Source organism: Symphodus melops (genome assembly GCF_947650265.1).
Source record: "Symphodus melops genome assembly, chromosome: 7".
Taxonomy (NCBI): domain Eukaryota; kingdom Metazoa; phylum Chordata; class Actinopteri; order Labriformes; family Labridae; genus Symphodus; species Symphodus melops.
Window position 1 is genome coordinate 11,396,381 of NC_136697.1, and position 20,936 is coordinate 11,417,316.

General features: G+C 39.6%; 1 protein-coding gene across 3 annotated transcripts in view; it reads right to left on the reverse strand.

Moving 5' to 3' along the window:
• Positions 1-10,574, reverse strand: part of LOC306826196 (low-density lipoprotein receptor-related protein 8-like) — a 90,036-nt gene extending 79,462 nt beyond the window's left edge. For all 3 annotated transcript variants that reach the window (XM_079347371.1, XM_079347370.1, XM_079347369.1), the window contains exons 1-2: positions 10,410-10,574; positions 9,637-9,753 (exon numbers count right to left, since the gene is read on the reverse strand). In XM_079347371.1, coding sequence (XP_079203497.1) covers positions 9,637-9,753; positions 10,410-10,476 — 184 coding nt within the window. In that variant the 5' untranslated portion in view covers positions 10,477-10,574. The remainder of the gene's footprint in view (positions 1-9,636; positions 9,754-10,409) is intronic.
• Positions 10,575-20,936: the final 10,362 nt, after the last annotated feature.

Below are 20,936 nucleotides of genomic sequence, written 5' to 3' on the forward strand. Positions count from 1 at the left end.
AGTAATGCTGCATGAAAGGCGCTGTCTGCCTGGATGCCTGTGGACTCAGAGGGCTGGGTTCACAGAGCAGGCAGCCCCCCCCCCCCCCCCCCCCCCCCCCGCAAACAGCCAGCGTGCGTCAAATTAATTTTGAGCTAACCTGGCTTCATTTCACGTATTCTACGGAGAAACTCTTACAAGAACAAGAACTATGTTTCAATCCAAACTGGATTTCAAAACTAGCTCAGCTCTCATTAAAAAAACAATAATATGTTCACCACATACAAACCCAGACTGTCCTCATTTTTTCAATTTAACAACATCGCTCAGTAGTTGAGAATTGTCTGTGGCATCTGCAGCCACTATTTCCTACTTTACATCTATTGTAGAGTTCGAAGAACATTGTTGTGCAACAACACATTTGATAGTGTCAAAAAAGCGTTTAATGTGATAAAGAACCAAAAAAAAAGTACATCATTGAGGCATTTGGATTCTCTCCATTGTATTTCAAACCTTTTTTGTGCTTTTTAACAAACTCAACTTTAACATGAATGCACTTAAAGCACATTGTTTTAGAATCCACTGTTGAGCTCACACAGAAAATCATTCTGTTTCAAACACCGTGTGATTTAGCAGAAAGTTTATGCCGTTGTTTCACTGTGGCAGTATTTCACTGATTCAAGTACAGTCAAACAGCATTTTTCATGAGACCAAAGAACACCCCTCACTTCACAGAGCACCCCGAGAGAAAGATCTTCTTTTTACACTTGAAATGAACAAAGAGTTCTGGGAGGTGTGCAGTTATTAAATGATGCAAAACCGCTTTATGCTAAGCGCTAACACGTTACATGGAATTGGAGATGAAACCAGGATGAGTGAGGGCAAGAGGTTGAGACTGAATGATGTTTTATACCCCCCTAACAGTACCCCCCCCCCCCCCCCCCCCCCCCCCCCCCCCGGCGCGCGCACTTGCTCGTCCTCTCTTTCAGCATCTTTGCTCAGCGACACGCACTAATCAGAGATAATAGCTCAATTGCTGCCTTCTTAATGATCACTTTGGGCGAGCCAGCTTTGAGACACACAGACTCAGGGCAGTAGGCCAGTAGAGCAAGAGACCAAGCAAATAACCCAAACAGTTTAACACACACATACACAACAACAACAAAAAACCTTTGGATGGGGCTGGACATGAGCAATGCCCTCTGAGTGGTTTAAACATGTCGTGCAACAAACTCACCAAGTACTAATGCATCCTGGGAGAAAATGTCTGGTCACTGTCTAGTGGTCCAGCCGGATTCTGATTCAAAACCTGAGGAATATTAACTATTGGACTGAATACCATCACTCACTGTATTTATGCTTATGATGAAAGGTCACCACTGCATTTAATGACAGTAGATTGTTCAGCTGTTCTGCACATTGCATTAAGATAATAATAAAGTTGTTTTTACATTAAAATAATTAAATATATATTGTGTGCTTGGACTTGTTAATAACCCAACAGGAGACACACGTTTGACTGTTCAACCAGCACAAAGAGTCTGTGATCCACAAAGGGCAGCTAACATTAACTTAACACTACTTCTTGATAACATGCAGGACAAACACATCACTAAGATGGATGAGGAATCACAGCAGAAACCGTGAGCTAGCTTCAACTTCTGAGCTTGTAAACTGAGCTTGCACGCCTCAGCTTTCTGAGAAAACAGAACAGCAGGCTGGACCTTTGCTTAATAGTAAACGTTATTAACAGATGTAATCAAAAGAGGATGGGATTAATGTTATTGGGCTTTGAAGAGAGGGACTTCAACATTCTTTATCAATGTTAATAGACTGCACTGACTGAGTGCAACAAAGGTGAAATCAATGAATCCCTCTATGTTAACTTTTTGTCAGTGACAGAAAAGTGTTAATAATCTGCTGTGAGGCAGATTGTGCAACGAAAAGAGTTTGAAGGTGTTTATACAAATCTGGACAGACGAATGATCCACAAACAATAAGAAATGTAACAAAGGTAATTAATGGGACAAAAGAGAGAGAAACCGTAGGATCCTGACAATCATTTTTTAAGACTAGCTGTACAGATTGAAATCCAGCCTGCTCTTAACCTCTGATTGATAGTTTAAAGTAAAAGCAAAGTTATTAAATGTTGACCATTCACTGGAATCATTTCAAACAAGGTATGTCAGAGACGACTGCAGAAACTTTGTTAGCGTTACATCAACTGGTTCACATTAGTGGTGCCAGGTTTGTTTTTCCCTCTGGTGGACAAAGTTTTCAAAGCATGAATCATTGCACTCCATGCCAAAACACATCATACACTTTATTGTCCTGTGGGCAAATCTATCTCACTCAAAAACTGCCTCCATCTAGCTGGCTCCACAGAACCATGAGTAAATATTAACAGTAAAGGCAATGCAATACAGAACTTTGCTGTGATCTTCAGTGTATTTATAACACTCTACATTTAAAGTGAATTTCTTTTCAGTCGTTTTTTAAAAACAAGTCAATCTATGGAACCTTCAGGTGGTGAGGGGGAGCGTTCAACGATGCAGCAGGAAAGTAAGAGGTTTCTTATAGGTTTGTGAGGTGAGCGGATCTTTGAGGTAGAGAGGGGAATTGCTGAGAGGTGTGTTGCAGTAGTCCTGCCTGGAAGGGACAAAGACGGGGACGAGTGTTTCAGCGTCTTGGAGGGCGAGCAAGGGGCAGAGTTTTGCGATAACCTTGCGGTGGAAGAAGGAAGTTTTGCATATGTGGTTAATGTGTGCCTCAAAGGTAAAGTTAGCGTTCATTTTAACATGAAGGTAGGAGACCAGAGGTGACAGATGTCTTGTTCAGAGACAAATATTCCAGTTATGAATGATGAATAGGCTTGGTGTAGGATGCCAACTAAAAATTGTATTTCAATGTTGTTTTCATAAATATGACCAATATTTTTCCCCATCCTTTGACAAATCTAATTACTGAGACAAAAGGAATATTTTATTTCAATATGCCACTTTGAAGACATCTTGATGTTCTCCCTACAAACACGCTTAAATGAGAAAAGATCAAGGTGCAGTTAAGAGTACAGAGGTTCATTTGACCTCATTAATTCAAACATGCAACATTTTCCCATCAATAGATTACTTTGAGCAGGCTATTAAAAACGTGTACACTAATTACGACTATGATGCTGCGGGTTTGGGTGTCAAGAGAACTCAAATTGGCTGAAGATTGGGGAGCAAACACGGCTCCTTGTGGGGAGAGATAAATCCGTTCCATGCTGTGTACACCTGTCAACAAGACATGCAGATTATGGAGAGAGTTTGATCGACACACAAACAACCTCTCTGACTCACCCTGAAGGTCAGAATTGTTTCTTTTCCCACTTTAGCAACCATCTTTATGTTATCTCTCGCTTTCTTTTTCTTTTTCCAGATCCACAACAAAACGTCCCGTCTCAGCTGTCAAACACAACTCTACATAGAACACAGCGAAGCAGCAGCGCAGACTGTGGGGGGAAACATTCACAAACAAACAGGACTTCAACACAGATGTGTCAAAAACAAAAGGGCGACACAAAGCATCTCTTCACATGTTGCATTATCATTTTCTTGCACAGGTGGATCTCTGCAGGTGGCCAAACTGCAATTGCAATACTTGACATGAGATGAAAGGATGCTACGAGCCTGGTTAAGGAGTGTTCTCAAGGAAGAGAGCAATAAAACAGAGCCATCGTTAAAAGTTCCTAAGGTTAAGGTGTTTTGGGGACATCTTCATCTTTGTAAGTTTGGCAAGTTCAAACACAAGACCTTTATTTATTCAATGACAAAAACATAAATCCACACATTACAATGTTTAAACCATGGTTAGCAAATTCGATTCGATGAAATGAAATATGAAATTCCATTTATCTGTTTTTAACTGATTCATTGTTGCGTCTGACTGGAGCCATGTTTTGCTTTAATGGCCCTTAAATTTAAAACCAATCATAAGCATAATGCTGCAGCAAGCTTTACTTCCTCCATTAACAATTTAGTTCTCTGGACTGCTAAATACAAACGACTTGGTTTGTAAATAGGATGAATGGATGGATGGATGGATAGATGGATAGATGGATAGATAGATAGATAGATAGATAGATAGATAGATAGATAGATAGATAGATAGATAGATAGATAGATAGATAGATAGATAGATAGATAGATAGATAGATAGATAGATACTTTATTGATCCTGAGGGAAATTCAAGAAAGTAAAGTGACAGATGCTTATGTGCTAAAAGGATTACAGAGGATACAATTCACACAATTCAAAACTAGTGAGCATTAAAAGCCCTGCAGGGGTTTTCTAATAGCACAACTTTTTATAAGAAACTCAGCTGCACCAAATGCTACTTCTGTTATATAACGCCCACTCACTCTCAGTTATCACTTCAAAGCTTTTTTCTCAATTTTCTGTCATTGTATCCAAAGTAATACCTGAGGAATTATACAACGAAAAAAAAATGAAGTCAAGTAAAATCTCGACAGTCAGGGGCTAAAAAACCTTGAAGAATGACTCTTTCAGTGACATGAGCTCCTTTCAGGACTAAAGCTGTATAGAAAAGAAACAATAGGGTTTGAAGCTGTAGTGATTTTTATGATCAATTAAAAGCCAAAAAAGTAGAGAATATCCTCAGAAAAAAAGGCCATGACTTGTTAGGACATAATAAAAGATGCAGTCTGGATTTACACCTGTGGTTTTATTCTGTCCTCAACTAGTGTCAGAGATAGGCTGAGCTGCTGAGGTTAAGTCTGTTGAATAAATCATTACACCAGCATTAATAAATGTTGCAGGGAGACCTTTTTTGCACTTGAAAACATGGTGTGTCTTTAGATTATGTTGCAGCCAAGTCTCCGAAATATAGACATCAACAATGACTAGAGAAGAAGTTTGAAAAGTGTCTCAAAAAAATATCTCGAAAGGAGTCGTGTGGATTTCTTAGATCAAATCACAAAGTGAGAAGACTCACAGTTTGTTGCTGACTCTGCATTACTGAGGGAAAACAAAAGAAGACTTTGAGCTCTTTGCGGCGATGTGAAATGCCTCCCTGCAGGTGTAAATGTTAAATTCATGATCGCAGATGAAATGAATCGTTATCACAGTCGAGGATGGAGAAGAAAGTCTCGAGCTGACATGCTGGACTTTGAAGGTAACGCAGAGAGATGGAAGCCGGGAGATGTGTTGCTTTAATCTGGATGAGGATTAAACGGCGGCTCTGTGTCAGAGTCGGCACAGGTTTGACTTTGAGATTTGAGGCAAAATTCTTTTGTTGCCTGAAACTCCAGATGAGGAGAGTGGCAGGGTGGGCTTTGCATCTCATCCTTCTTCAGCAATGTTACGCAACCAGGTAACTCTGACCACTGTAATCCTCTAAAGCTAATCAAAACAGGTACAATAAAGTCCAAGCCCTGTACTGTAGATATGTTAAGTTGCTGTTTTTTTAAACCAGAACCAAAAATACACCTCCTGACATTGACATCTGTTTTCACAGGTTTCCATCCACTATAATACAATGACAGAAAACTTCTCGCAACAACCGAAAGATTTTCATTTCGGAAAAAAAAAGGTAGCATGTTCTGACATCATGCAAATTCATAATTAAATGAAACAATCCAAAACAAAAACAACTACAGAAGCATGCTTCTTTCTTTCATCCAACTTTGCCATCACTCCCTGCTGATTGCCTTCTTAAGCCGAACAACTCAGACCTCCCAGAGGTACAGAGCTCTGGTGATAGTCAGAGAGACACAGTAGGGGATAGAAAATTGCAGTCTGGTTTTCCTTATAGAGATCTTATGTACCATGGCAGAGCGTTAGCCCTTGATGAGTCATAAAAAATATTCTAAAAATGATCTCTGCTGGCTAAAAATGTCTGTCTAGATGAACTAATAGAAGCTGTAAGATTTCATGTGAGGGAGATCTGGACTTTAAAATCCAGAAATGCATTATGGGACAATTTATTTCTCAAGATGACTACATCTTGAGAGGTGAACATCTTGAGTACACATTTGCTGTCACTGACAGGCACGGTTCACCTGAGCGCAGTGTGAGTTAAAGTTGACAGACAAACAGTGTCATAGAGATATCTCCACCAATACATGTGGCATTTCTTCTGAAATAACCCACCAAAGACACTAACTACAGTATTAGAATAGACTTGTTGTTTTTGTTTCTATTGGTGGGGGGGACATGTGGTGGAACATTGATGAACACTGTCACCTCACAGCAGGAAGGTTACTGGTTCGAATATCTGATGGCTCGACGGGGCCTTTCTGAGTGGAGCATAATATCCCTGTGGATGTTTTAGTTCCCTCCGCGTAACGGACTCCCTCCCAAAGAAACTCATTAGGTTAATTGGAGACTCTAATGGTGAATGTGAGTGCGAGTGGTAGTCTTTCTCAGCATGTCAGCTCTGTTGTAAAAAGTCGACCTGTCCAGGGAGAAGCCTGCCTCATGCTGAATGAACAGAAATGTGTTGCATCAAGTAGGTTTTAGAAATAGATACCATTTGATAGTTTGGCATCATTTTATACATCTGAAATGTTGATGGTGTTTTTTAATAGATATTAAGCCGTTTGTGGAGCCGTTTGGTTGGAGATTAGAGGGTGAACAAAATATACAGTCTCCATTGTATTTAATGTGGATGCAACTTTTCGGTTCATTGGTATGCTTCCATGTGTGTTTATGTACAGAATTATTTATGCTCACATGGTGCATCTGGCCCATACTTGTGTCCATGCATACTTATGAATGTGATTATGCATTTATGAATAGATGTATGGATGTGTGCAGTGAGTGAGTGACCGGTCAGTGGGGAATACTGTTGGGATGATGGGGGGATGGTGATGTGGGTGCAGTCTGGGGGTGGACTAGGTGGGGGATGGGGCAAGCAGAAACAGGGTGCAGGCTGGAGGAGGATCATAAAGGGTATAATATGTGTATGAGAAATAACAGTGTTTTAAAAGCTCTACACTCGTTCTGTGCAGCTCAGCTTCGAGCACCTGTCAGGTTAGAAATGAGGTGACAAATAAGCAGCTGCAGCAAAAGCTTTCCTCCTGTCAGCATATTTCACAACCATGCTCTGTTGCTCACAATCAAGCGCTGAGTTCTTGGGCTTGGCATCATGTTGCCAAAAAAAAAAAATCCATTGTGCAGTACAAGTAGAAGAAGAAGTGCGACTATCCGGTCAACCAGCAAGAAACTTAATTTTTTTTGGGTGCACTTCACAGTCAACAGGAACCTAGCTGTGTAATTCCTGCGCAGGATTTGTGTGCTGCAAGCTTAATCCTTACACTGTGCAGTGTACAGGTTTACCCTCCACTGCTCTCCTCTTTATATCCCTCCGCATTCCAGCATGCTCAAATATAGAGAAGAAAAAAAAGAGTTAACAAAAGTAACCACTGGGAATGAATTTAGTTTGAACTCATTAATTAAATATTGCCAGAGCTGTAGTACTGTGTGCCAGAGAACTTCCTCTCCAAATCAAACAGAGTAAAAGTTGAATGCTTGGTGGTCCAACATCAGCGGGACGCCTCTGCAGACAAATCTGCCTCTGTGCGTACAAGACAAGCACTGCGCCAAAAACTGGACAAAACCTGCTGGTGAATTTGTTTTTTGGATTTGTCCTGTCTTGACACATTGTCCTGCTTTTAAATAACAATTAATATATAAAATGCTAGTCAAAAGACAGAAACATGCTGCAAATGAAAAATAAGCTGCAGAAAGCCCAAAAATAAGCGCAAAAACAGAAAACAAAATCTGTTAATCAAAATTTGAGAAAAAAAATGTCAGCACATTTAAGTTGTTCAAGTTTTTTTACTTCGTCTTGAAAAAAAATCCTTTCAGGCTCTTCAAACTTGTCCATCACAGTCAGCCCCCAAACAACCTTACCTTTCCTAAAGCAAAGGCCACCCTCTAATATAATAAGTAATGCTGGACTGTCATATTAATCAATGAGTGGGCTGACGGTAGCCTCAGCAGGCTTTCAGGAGGAGTGTTTTCACTCAAAGTCTAAATGTGTCGAGAGCTCTGTCTGATGACGAACACGGGGGGTTGATAAAACCTTGCTGGCAATTTCCTATTTCATTCATGAAATAAACTGTGAGGAAATAAAGCCAGCAGAGTAATGATTTCCTCCAAACATCATGCATTTGTATGTGAGGCAGTGACACATCAATGTTTGAAGAGCAAAGATGCTCCTAATGCCTGAGGAGTCCTCCTGCTGGTCTCTGAGGCGGAGAAAAAACAAAAGAGAAAACATGTCCAAAGTAAAAGCCCGGTGTATAACAGGTTGGTGTGTGTGTGGGAGTTTGTGGGAGAAGGAGAGAGAAGCCATCAAAGAGGAGAAATACAGAGTATGGGCTAAGGAAGGTGCAGGAATTCCTCTGGAGCCACAATTAACCCAGACACAAAGGAACATCGTTGCTATACACACTCGCAGAGCTCGGATTCAGCTTTGGCACAACTTCACTGGTATCAGCTCAAGCGTTCTTCCAAAAATATAGGCCACTGGCTCGCAGTCAGAAAAGGAAACTGGAAATTGTATTCTTTCCGCCCAAAAAACAACACATCCAAGATACCTGTCAGAGCTCTGTGCACCAGACCGATGCACCACGCAATCTGTCTGCCTGCTAGACCATTTTCATTTATACATGATTTGAAAAATGTTCCACACAATTAACCCTCTTTTTTTAAATGTATGCTTGTTGAGTTTTCTGTCAGTGCAGAAAGGATACAACCATCTGCACGCTGGACCTGATCTGACATGTCAAATCCACACCCATTTGACCTTTAGTAAAACCCACTAAACAAACAGATAAAAAAAAGCTAAACAAACAGCTTATCCATCATAAAATAACAACAAATCAGGATATGGGAGCATTTTCTGGTTCACAACTGCCAAGACAATACAGCTCATTAAGATAAGATAGCTGCAGTACACACCATGAACACATCATTAAGCTGTTAAAATGATTGAAGATGTACAATGGGTTTTCTCATCGTGATAAAAAAAGACATTTAGTTATTTTCTCTCTGAGTGTACTTTTGAAATCATTTTCATCAGTTAGAAAATCCTTTAATGACCTGTAATGTCAGGCCTTTATGTTTAATGACACATTTTCACTCCCTTGACAGGTCGTATTTGTTGGAAATGTGAACAAATGTTGGAAAAGAAGAATTTCTGAAACTACAACCTACTATATTACATATGTTTTTCAATCTTCCTAAAATAGAAGCAACTCCTAATAGGAATCAGAATCATAATGTATAAAATGTTCTTTGTGGTAACTGTTCATGTAACATGATGCATAAACTGCAAGTAAACCAAAACATTCCCACTGTTGAAAAGCCTAACAATAGTATAATGTATGAAAAATCAGCAAATAAAACTGTAAAGTTTAGTGTAGCAGCTGTAAAGTTTATACAAGGATGTTCCCTATTTCAGGAGTGTGTAAAAGCCTAAAAAAGACAACTAAAAAACAAAGTAATAATCCACGTTATGTCTGCTTTTGTAGCATTGCTATTATTATTGAAGTATGGCGTAGAATAATAATGTAACGGAACAATGACTAGGACAAGTGTTTCTCATAGATGCTTTCACACAATTTCTCCCCAGACATGAACACTTACGACAGTTTTCTTCATCACTGTTGTCGGAGCAGTCGTCATCGTCGTCACACCTCCATATGGTCGGTATACACCTTTTGTTGTTGCACTGAAACTGACCATCCTCACACTCCTCCGTGGCTAAGAATAAAAAAAACAAAAAACAAACAATGAGGGGGAGAAACAACGTCCAGATGGATGTGTGGCAACAACAAATGCAGCTGAGCAGTAACCGCTTGTAGTTCAACTGTCATTTGCAATTGAATGCCTAATTGATATTCAGCATTCATTCGTTCATTCGGGTCAATTGGCTGAGGCGCTGCGAGCGTCATGCGCTGTGTTTCTCTTTCAGTTATTGTACTTTATTTCCATGATTTAAAAAAAAAAAGTGTTGAGAGAAAGGATGAGGCCATGTCTGCGCGACACAGTTCTTCTCAACGTAGAGACAAAGATTCAGTCTGGGCTACTACAGCTTCTACCTCTGATGCAGTATGGATGCTCACAACCACGAGACACATGACAGACGCGCGAGGGCTTCACTGTAAATCATTAAGTGACGGATTAATCACTCAAATGATTCATTTAGAAATATTGCTGTGGCTTAATAAAGAAGAAAGTGTCATTTTTCTTTTTTTTTGCTCTTGGTTTAAAACGTGCAAGTGTGCTACCGGCAGCGCTCCCAGTCTCTTACCTACATCCCATCACACACGCGCATAACGGTTTTATTTCTGTTTTATTTCACTGAAGTCCCACGCGCAGGGAAAAGAAGAAGAAAAAACACACTGTAGGCTACTCACCTTCCGACAAATGAAGCGTCACGAGCAACGAGTGTAAAAGTAACAATGTCCTTATATCAGTCCACATTTCTGAAGGAAGAGGTGATGGAGCTCATTCACATCCACAAAACAAAGCCCGAGAGCCGCTATGGTTGTAGCGCCGCTGCGACGCTGCTGCCTGCCTCTCCGCGGTGTAACACCCCCTCCTCACCCCCACCCTCTGTCTCAATGGCTGCCCGGTGCATGACGACAGCACGTGGGCGGGGACAAAAGTGGAGTAAAATGGTCTCGCAATTAAGGACTAATATGCAAACCCACCTGTTAAACTTACTTTATGGGCTAGTTGTGTTATCTTCGTTTGTGTATTCTGATTTAAAGCGTCCCTGGGTCCTTTAAAAGTTAGTTTAGTATTATATTATTTCTATTTACCACTGTTTCATGGTTATTCGTTGGTTATTATGGCCTTATAATGGCCTGGGATAATCGTAAAACAGAGATAGCCTACCGGGTGGATTTGAATGACGTATTTGGATTAAGGCAGGGATTCCCAAAGTGTGACCCGTGGCTACAGGGCCTTTTGTCAAGGGGGTGGGTGCTGCAAGGCTTAATAAAAACAATGCACAAGTAAGTTGAACCTCTAATACCTCAATTAAGCTCACCAAATTAGACCTACAATTATTAGGGAGTTTGAACTTTGGCAGTCTTTAGTCTGACATACGTTAACAACGTATTCCTGTAATTTTACAGCCTGTCAATTCCGTACCTAGGATGGAGTTGGTCAAAGTAATTTTGACCTTTGTCTACATTCTACAGTGGGGACATGAAATAAATAAATTGCATTAGAATAAAAGGAGTTAACCTTAACTGTTGAGGCTGCATACACAATAAATTAGCATATGTTTAAGTATGAGATGTATTTTTTCGTGTTGGAGGTTGTTCTTGAATGCCTGAGCTGAAGCATCCTTACACCAGCATTAAAATGTCCATCATACTGGAAAAACTAGAGAAAATTAGGTAAGCCCTTAATCGCCAACTTGAATTTCCCCCAGGATCAATAAAGTATGCATTAACTGCTAGTTACACCTGAGCCCAGAAAGTTGGCTGTTGGTCCTTGAGGCAATGGGTCCTTTTGCACTTTGCTTAAGAGTGTCCTTGCATCCTTACCTCATGTTGCTTCCTTGTGTCTGAACTTCTCCACAGAAGAATTTGGATTTAATTGTTAAGAAAGAAAAAAAAAGGAAAAAAAACTACTACTTTGTATAAAATTGAACCATATTAACCTGTTTGCAAAATTTGCAATATCAGGGGTAGAGGAAGAGATAATTCCTGTGTCCAATGAGGAGGATGATTAAAAAAAGATTATTCATTATTATCATTATTATTATATGATAATGTTTTTTTAATGCCAGGGGGACATTTTTCTAAGTGAACAATACACATTTACAGCCGATAATCAACTATTTAGTGATTTCAATTTAAATGTAAACTCTATTGGGTTTGACTTCTGTGTCATTTATTGCACTTCCACATCCTTCACACAACAAACAAAATGTCATGGCTCCCTCCTGATTACTGCTAATGCCATCCACGTGCTTAGACCTGCACACCTACTCTCATCCACACATCTCCAGGTTGTTAGTTCAGCTACTACAGTAAACTACTGAGATGTAGTTTACCGTAGTAGCTGAACTAATAAAGTTTGAAGAAAGTATTTTTCTTATCCGAGTTTTGTTTTTTGAATAGCTTCAGGATCACGACCTGTCTTCCTGCTCTCTGGATACATCAGCCACGCTCACACCCCTCCTCTGCTCTGGTCAGCCATCTTCCCATTCACTTTGCCAACCTCCTGAATCCTCGCCCATCTTCATCCCCATTCACTGCAATACATGTCCTTAAATATAAACCCCTCTGTTTAGCGTCCTGCATCTGGGTTCTAAATTCACGAGGCATAACATAAAGAGAGAACCAGTCGTGTCTCAATTTATTAAAGGACTGCACACTGACAGGTGTTTTCAATTACCCCGACTGATTGGCCCTCTTGTCTGTTTGAAGATGTGGATTATATGATGTCGTCGAACTAATTAACACTCATTTGTCTTAACAACACCTGCAATAAGACTGAAGCTGTTGATTAACAACAGCCCACACAGTCTAATGGGCCTTTTCAGGGGACAAATCTTTACTGCCAGTCAGAAAAAAAAACCAGGTGTTTTTAACAACATTAACACTGACAATGTTCTTGGACTGTATGTCATTTTGTACAATACCATGGAACTTTAATTGCACCTGTTCGCTACATGTAAAAACTTGTGTAGGTGGACAGTGGTGTTCATGGACTTTGTTATTTAATATGTCAGTAATGCCAGGGCAATGAGTAACTTCAACTGAACAACAATTATGGAGAACATTAATCTGAGGTTTAATTTAAAATAAATAAATAGTAGTAACCAGAAAAAGGTTTTTCTAATAATGGTTTGTTCAAAATAAGCTTACAGAACATTAACTCATTACTTCACGTCTATACTCTCATAAAGGCTTTTCCTCTTGTGAAGGATAATTGGGATGATTGCTTCGGGAATATTTCTGCCCCCATTCAATCAAACACACACACTGCTTTTTATTTAACTGTAAGTTAAAATACTTTCTTCAAAGTCAGTGTTATTTGGGGCTCTACAGTGAACACTGTGCACTGCCTGTGTGCAGATCACAGTCTGACATGACTATGTCAGACTATATGTAGAAAGGATTCTGTTTTCAACCTACTTTAAGCAGGATGTAGATGTAGTTCAAAAAATTAAAGACAATGCTAACAGTGACCAATTGACTGTTGGTTTCAGCTAAATGAAAACATAAATGTAGCCCTGAATGCAAGAAAGAAAGCAGTTTGATGTAGCATTTATCCCAAACAACAGGGTTTGTGTGTACTACTGCTGCCAAGAATGTGCAACAGTGTGTATGTGAGGAAAAGTGTGACAAAGAAAGAGAGGGTGTTAGAGGGTCCTGGTTTGTCCATGTCACACCCACTGAGGTGGTGAAATCAATTTCAGAGCATGACAGATATGTAATAGTGGTTGAGCAGTGAGGACCAGCAGCAGAGCAGATAGGAAGGGATCAGGAGGTCAAGCAATTTGGTGTCCCCGTGGTGTTTTTGTGGTCAGTTTGAGGAGGGTGGGGGTATTTTGGAAAGAATATTAGTAGTAGCTGGTGAGAAGCCTCTACAGGAATATGGATCCACACAGGCCACAAAGACCCACTCTCCCATTCTTTAGAAATGTTAACAGGAGGGGAAAAAAGCAAAGTGGCCGATGGGGAGGTGAAACATGTGTGACATCATGGCTTTATTGATACAGAAAATAGCACCCTGGGCTCCACCTGTTTCAGCGAATACACAAGCCCTAACAGTACCGTATCCTGTTCAACAACCCCGATTATTAACATACCACCAAAGCAATAATGTGATATGTATTCTCATTTATATGTAAATTATGCGAGTGCTAAGGTGAACCGCAGGCGATGCTGTCTCTCAGAGGCAGCAGCAGCAGGGAAAGGCCCCCTGTACCTCTTTCATTACCAAACTGCAGCGTTATTGCTCCCACTACACACAATGAGGTAATACTCGAGTGCAGATAAAAGTGCATCAGTAGTATTTACAAGGTCTGTGGCTCCCAGCCAGAGAAACAAGGCTGTCTTTCAAAAGTAGGCCACGACCATCGCTGACAGCATAATCAGTCATTTTAATGGAGATAAGCTGAAGGATAACTTAATCCCCCTCTCAAACCATACACAAACACAATCCGGCGCACACATGCACTTATTTGTGCACACAGTTGTGTTCACAGCCAATATCGTTGTGGCACTGAGCAGAAAATATTTAAATGGTCGGCATGTGGTCATGGTTGCACGGCAACCGTCTAGCAAGTCTGAGGCAGGAGTAGTGGATAGAAAGAGTTTGTTGAACGGGTGTTTAAATATGTTACAGAGTAATTGTCGGAAAATGAGCATGTTAGCCATATCAGCCAATTTCATATTAGCTCGCTCCAGACTTGTGTGTATCAAATTCTGAATTTGAGCCGTGACCAGTTAGTTTAGCTGTACAGGAAAATAAAATAAATTACACAGACAGCTGCCTAAATGTCAAAGTGTTCCATGTCTTTGGGTGTAATACTGTTTTACTTAAGTCAGATAGTGTTGAAGTAATGATACAAACACAGTTATAATCCAACGTTACAGTTGTTTAACAGTTTGAACTGGTTTGTGTGGTAACAAAGGAAAAGAGAAACCAAAGGGCTAATTCAAACATTGTTTCTAAACCATCATTCATGTAATGATACACAGTGTGTATAATAGTTTGGACCCAGACGCACGACTCAGAGACAGGATAAAGTAAGACAAAGTCAATTTAATAAACAACGATATAGTGAACACAAGTGAAGTGAAATGTGCAAAGTGTCCTTGCTCATCCGTGAGCAGTGTGGTGAGTGTAATCCTGCTGACGATCCTGAACCCTGAACGAGTGACGTGACCAGTGAGTTGAAGAGCAGCAGGCATGCAGGTAAGCAGGAAACCAGGTGAGTCTCGTTGAATGCTGATTGCAGGGGAAAAACACGAGGAGGGTTAGTAAAATTAAGCAAAAGCAAAAATTGTGTGAGCCAAGGGTACGATACCACAACTGGAGTCAATAATCCAGTAGGGACTGAGAGTCGAGATCAGGCATAAATACTGGGGTTAATGAGTTAATTAGATGCGCCTGGTAGCCACACCTACTGCTGATACAGACCGGGGGAGGAGACACAGGATGGGCAGACAGACATGGGGAAAACAGACAACACACACAAGTGGGAGGGCACTAACAGAACCAAATCATGACAATTCAGCTCCAATATAGGTTCCTTATCAGCATCAAAACATGTCTGAAAGAAGAAGATATAACTTAACAATAAAAAATTCAAGAAATGTCATAAAACATGAACAACTAAAATATCAGGTGACAAATTACGGTGGCTGAGAAGTGCTAAACACAACAACAAATCACAAAACACACAAGGAATAAAAAAAAAACAATAGATAAGAATATACCCAAGAAATGATCAAGCAACAAAAAACCACAAAACACACAAGAAATAAGAACACACAAAAACAAAAACAAAAAAAAACACAAACCAGAAAATACACAATAGATAACAAATCACAAATAACAACAGCAACATTAACTTATAACATAAAGGGAATGTACCAAAGGCAGGCAGTGAACTGGAAGTGATTGAATGAAGGTAGGGGTTATGCCCATTTTTTGTTTCTTCAACATCAGGAAGTTTGTGTAATCTCTTGCCACAACCACTGCAAAACTTTAGCCGTAACTTTTCATCGAGCTCTTTGCCACAATTTGTGCAGTACATGATTATATTTTGATCCTCCTGGGGCCTGCTACGAAGCAGGATTGGAGTTTAGCGAGGTATCTCCAGGGTTAACCCTGGGTTTTCAGTCCTACAAGGGTCGTTCACTTTTTACCTGGGTATATCACCACGGTAACTAATGCTGCACACCTAACCGGCTCCAGAAGGTTATGTTGGAGATAAGAGATCAAACTGTGAACATCTCTATTTTTCCACTGATATCTTTCAACAGCGTACGAAAAAAGCGCCAGACCATTTTAGTTGAAGATGAGCAATTACAAATATTTTCTTCTGGCGTTGAATTGTATTGTATATAATAATGTTTCATATCGCCATGCATCTCTGCTTGTGATCGTCAGAGCTGCAGCTAAAATTTGTCTTTAACGTCTTTATATATACAAAGACGTTTGGAGCATTTAATTCCTGTTTAAAAAACAGACATTGGTTCGCCCCAAAAACAATTATTGTACCAAAGATACCTACCTTTTCCGTTAGAAGTTAATGTTGTTGTTTTCTTTTTTGTTTTTGTGTGCTCCTATTTCTTGTGTGTTTTGCACTTCCCAGCCACTGTAAAAAAAATAAATAAATAAATAAACAAAGGAATCTATACATTACATGATTTAGAAGTCTTATACATGTTGCAAACTTGCTCCATTGTTGAAAAAGAGTTTTCCACAGGTGAGCTACAGTAGCAGTATAGGTGCCGACACTGAATAGAGTCGGAGGAAGAAGAAGCTATTTTCTGCAACCTGTATACTGCACATTCCCCAGCAGATGATGTAGGAATTATAAAGAAATGTGTTTTGTTTCAATTATTCTTCTTTTAAATGATCTATTGTAGGTCTTGTTAAGATGTACAGAAAATGTAACAGAAAGCAGCTGCCTTAATCATTACTATTCTTCATGGCTTTTTAAAAAATTAAGCCCCCTGTACTGCAAATAGTAAGGCTGCTGAGTTTGCAATGATAAAGTTTTGAGTTTCATTATAATAGGCTGCATCCTTTAAAAAAAACACTCTGAAGTCTGATAAAAAGAAAAAGAAAGGCATCGAAGGAGTTTAAGTATTGTACCTTTTCTTACTTTGAAATGCAATTATAAAATACTCAGAACAGTATGTGTTATCATTCATGCCCATCTGGCTCGCTCAAGTCAAAATTTAATCAATGCATACTGATGAAGCGCAAGAAATGTTTTTGGAGTAGCATCAAATCTGATTTTCACCCATCAAAGATAACAGAGTAAATTGAATTTACAGTCAATTTGCTGTGAGGAGTGAGTCATGACTAAATGAAGATGCTTTTAGCTCACTGAGGATTAAACAGGAGGCAGGGTAAACCTTACAGTGGGAGAGGAGACGATCAATCAAATGAAATGTATTGAAAATAACTATACATCTTTCTGTATTTTTGTTTCATTTTTTTTTATCAAAGGCCAAGTTCCTTTGCAGGCTAACTTGTTCCTATAATGACATTCAATATTACCTAAAACAACTTTTTCTCTTACCATGTTGGGTTAGAGTTTTAGCATGCTAATATACGCAAAATAAGATATGATCCTCACATGAATGTTGTCAACTTGAATGCTAGTTTAATAATAATAATACATTTTATTTATAGAGCGCTTTTCAAAAACTCAAAGACGCTTTCCATGTTAAAAACAAAATACAAGTATTAATGCGAGTACTAAGTTAACTGCAACACTTGTTGAACAGTTGCCAGATCTTTTTGACAAAATGAGCCCATGTTGTAAATAAAGCAATTAGAATTACTCATAATATGCCCATGACCAAATTAACACTGTTTTACAGTCCATCTGCATGGCTATCCTTGCAAAATACTTTCATATATATACAAAAACACCATAAATATTAGCTGTTCAAGAAGCATCTAAATATATTTTTATGACTAGTCACAACAAATAATTCACTGAAACGATGCAACGTGAAACAAAGTTTTCATATGACTTTTAACCTTTGTCCAGGTTAAACACACGCTCAAAAATGAAGTTTATATATGAGTTTATATATTGGGTAGAAAATAATAAAGTCCACACTGCAAAGATTTGTCCGTGCTTGCCTTCATGTCACCTGCGGCCTCAGAACTTGGCAGTAGATCCTTTTCATTAGTCACAGTAGCCAGCCTGGATGATGTGCCACATTTTCTCAACATTATGGATGCAACAGAGCCTCCAATATTCACGGCAGTCATGAAGATTTGTAGCTCCTCTTGCATGTTTCCCGCATTTCAGTAAATAGTGTAACTCCTACAAAGGCAACAGCTCTTATTTAATTAACCTTAAGGGGACATTTGCTGAGCATGCACTGTTTCTCTCCGCTCTGCAAATCTGCATTTACACAGCTGCAGAAGCTGGCATCCACTCACTGCATGCTTCTTATGAAGTAATGCTTTCCACAGAAAACCTCTGCAGTTTGAGTATTTGCTTTACAATATCACAATATTTCAGTTTGCTCAAATATTCACCAGCTAGTTCAGTAAAACTGGACGAGTGTTGCTCTGAGTCTGGACACAAACTGTGTTTGTCTAACCTAGTGGCCTGCAGCCGTGCGATTAGTTTATCCTGTCTGCACACACCTGTCACTGAATTCAGTTGCTGGAGAGAAGGGCCAGAGTGATGAACTGTTCACACATATCTTTCCACAACACATTCTTGGACACATGTTTGACAGACAGCAGACTGTTAAATCTTACTCCTGCAGGTTTGTCTCTTCTCAGTACTCCCACAGCCTCCTGCTTTAATGTTTACCATAACTAAGATCATCATTTTGAGAAGTGCCTATTAATGTGCTTTATACATGTGATATAGAAAAACGTATATAGTGCTTAAGAATGCTCTATGTGTCGTTATTGGGCGGCAGTAGCACAGACTGTTGGGACTTGAGTTGTGAAATGAAGGATAGACGATTTAAGATGCCATTGAGCAAAGCAGCGATCCTCAACTGCTCTGGTGCACTTCTTATAGCTGTGTAGCAGCCCCACTCTGACAAAACAAGCTGTTAATGCATGTATGTATTTGATAAGCATGTCTCTCAATAACAGTGAACCATGTAAAATAAAAAATACAAAGAACTGTTAGATGTATGGATGTATGTATGTATGGATGGATGGATGGATGGATGGATGGATGGATTTCAGTAGGAAAGACGTAACAGATACTTAAAGCCGTAGACATGTTGTAAGTTAAAAAGAAGCAATTGAAATACTTGTGCTTATATCCCACTGCTATGTTATACCAGTACTCCAACTATGTTAGAGGGAAATATTGAACTTTTATTTCAATGTATTCCTTGAAAGATAGACACTCACTTTGTAGATAAAAAAAATGTAATGGAAATATATCAACAGTTAATAAAATGTGTTACATTGCCTTAGAGTAAACACATCCCCAGTATATTCAATTAACCACCTTAACAAGCTTCAACAACTAACTAAAGTGAACACTAAAATGAGATGTTAATACTTCAGTCATTTGCTTTCAATTGAGTTTCTTACATTAGGCAGCTTTTCAAACTTAGAGGCTGCTGCCCTCTACAGGTTGATCTATGGTAAAACAACCTCTGACACATGCTAAGGAAAATAAAAACAGGACCAATGTACTGTTTATTTACAAATACAGTAGATGGGAGACATTACAATTATTAGCCAATAAAAGTGAACGTCTATTTTTTAACAAACAATAATATCTTAAAAGTAAAGGAGGATTTGTAAGAATTTTACTACGGTTTTGACTTTCTCTCTGGATGTGGCTGTGACGATCTACTACTGGATCGGACCCAAAAGCATAACTCTCAAGCCAGGTGCAAACAAGTGTCCAATTTAATAAACAATTAAGTGACAGTGAGGGGGAGGGGGTGATGCATCCAGGGATCCCAATGGTGAGGTGAACACTCGGTCCGAGTGTGATGTGAGTCTCCAATCCCGTGGTGAAGTTCCTCCTGAGGCAGGCAGTGAGCAGATAGTGAAGAACACACACAAATCCAAAAACGACGATCTGAAGTGGGGAAGCACAGAGGGGTTAGTACCCAGCTTAACCAAGCTAGATGAAAAAATACAAAAAGGCCGTGATCCACAAAACACTACTACCACACTGGTAGACGCAACAATCTGGCACCGAGGCAGAGGAATCCCAGGTTTAAGTGCAGCCAGGGTTGATGAGAAGATTAGGTACACCTGGTGCAGCCAGCACCCAGTTAGCCACGCCTACAGCCACACACACAGAGACTAACAGGGGAAAGAAACATGAGGATCACAGACAGGGAATACAAACAACACAACGGGGAAGGAGGGACCTGCCATGATGGGATCATGACAGTGGCACTATTATTTATCATATAGTTTGCCTGTACATTGTGATGACCCTGCCAGAAGGCCTCAGTTGTCTTTGTTTTGCTGCTGCTGTCATGTGTTAGAGGGCGTGTGCCAAATGAGAGGTCATCAAAAGGATAAGTGGAACCTAGGTATAACTTACCTTCTACAAGGCTTCATATTCATCTCATTCTCTTTACTCTCAGACTCAGAGCTGCTGACTGGCTCACTGGCTCTGATCTGCTCTGGGTTTTTTTAAATGTATAAATAATCATTTGCCATCACTGCTCTCTAAACTGGCAATCAGATGTCAGAGCTCTCACAGAGCGCTCACACGAGCCTCCACTTGTGGTGGTTGTCTGGTACCAAGATGCAAAATGTCATTCTGTCAATCGGCTCTCTCTGTAAAGGGGGCCAAACTTTTGGAACTCTCTACCCACCAATCTAAAATTAGAAAACAACAGAAATGCTTTTTACAAAGGACTCAAACAATGGCTAAAATCTGAACAACAGTGCTCACATGAATAGCTCTTAACTGGTTGATTGCTTGATCATGTTGTTGTTTGCTTTGTTGCATATGTACCTAAAATTGCTTGCATTTGATTTTTTTTCTTTTTTTCTTCTCTTTCATTTCTTTCTATTTTAATTGTTTTATCCTTTCAATAGCCACCTATGGAAAAGTGTTGCAAATCAGCACATGTGCTAAAACACTCAACACAATGCATCTGGTTTGTCCAGTGTAATTGCTGTCTACACCAAATAAACATGAAATAAATACAAATCAATCTGTTTATAATCTCATGTAATTTATCCCTTATAATGAGCACATAAAC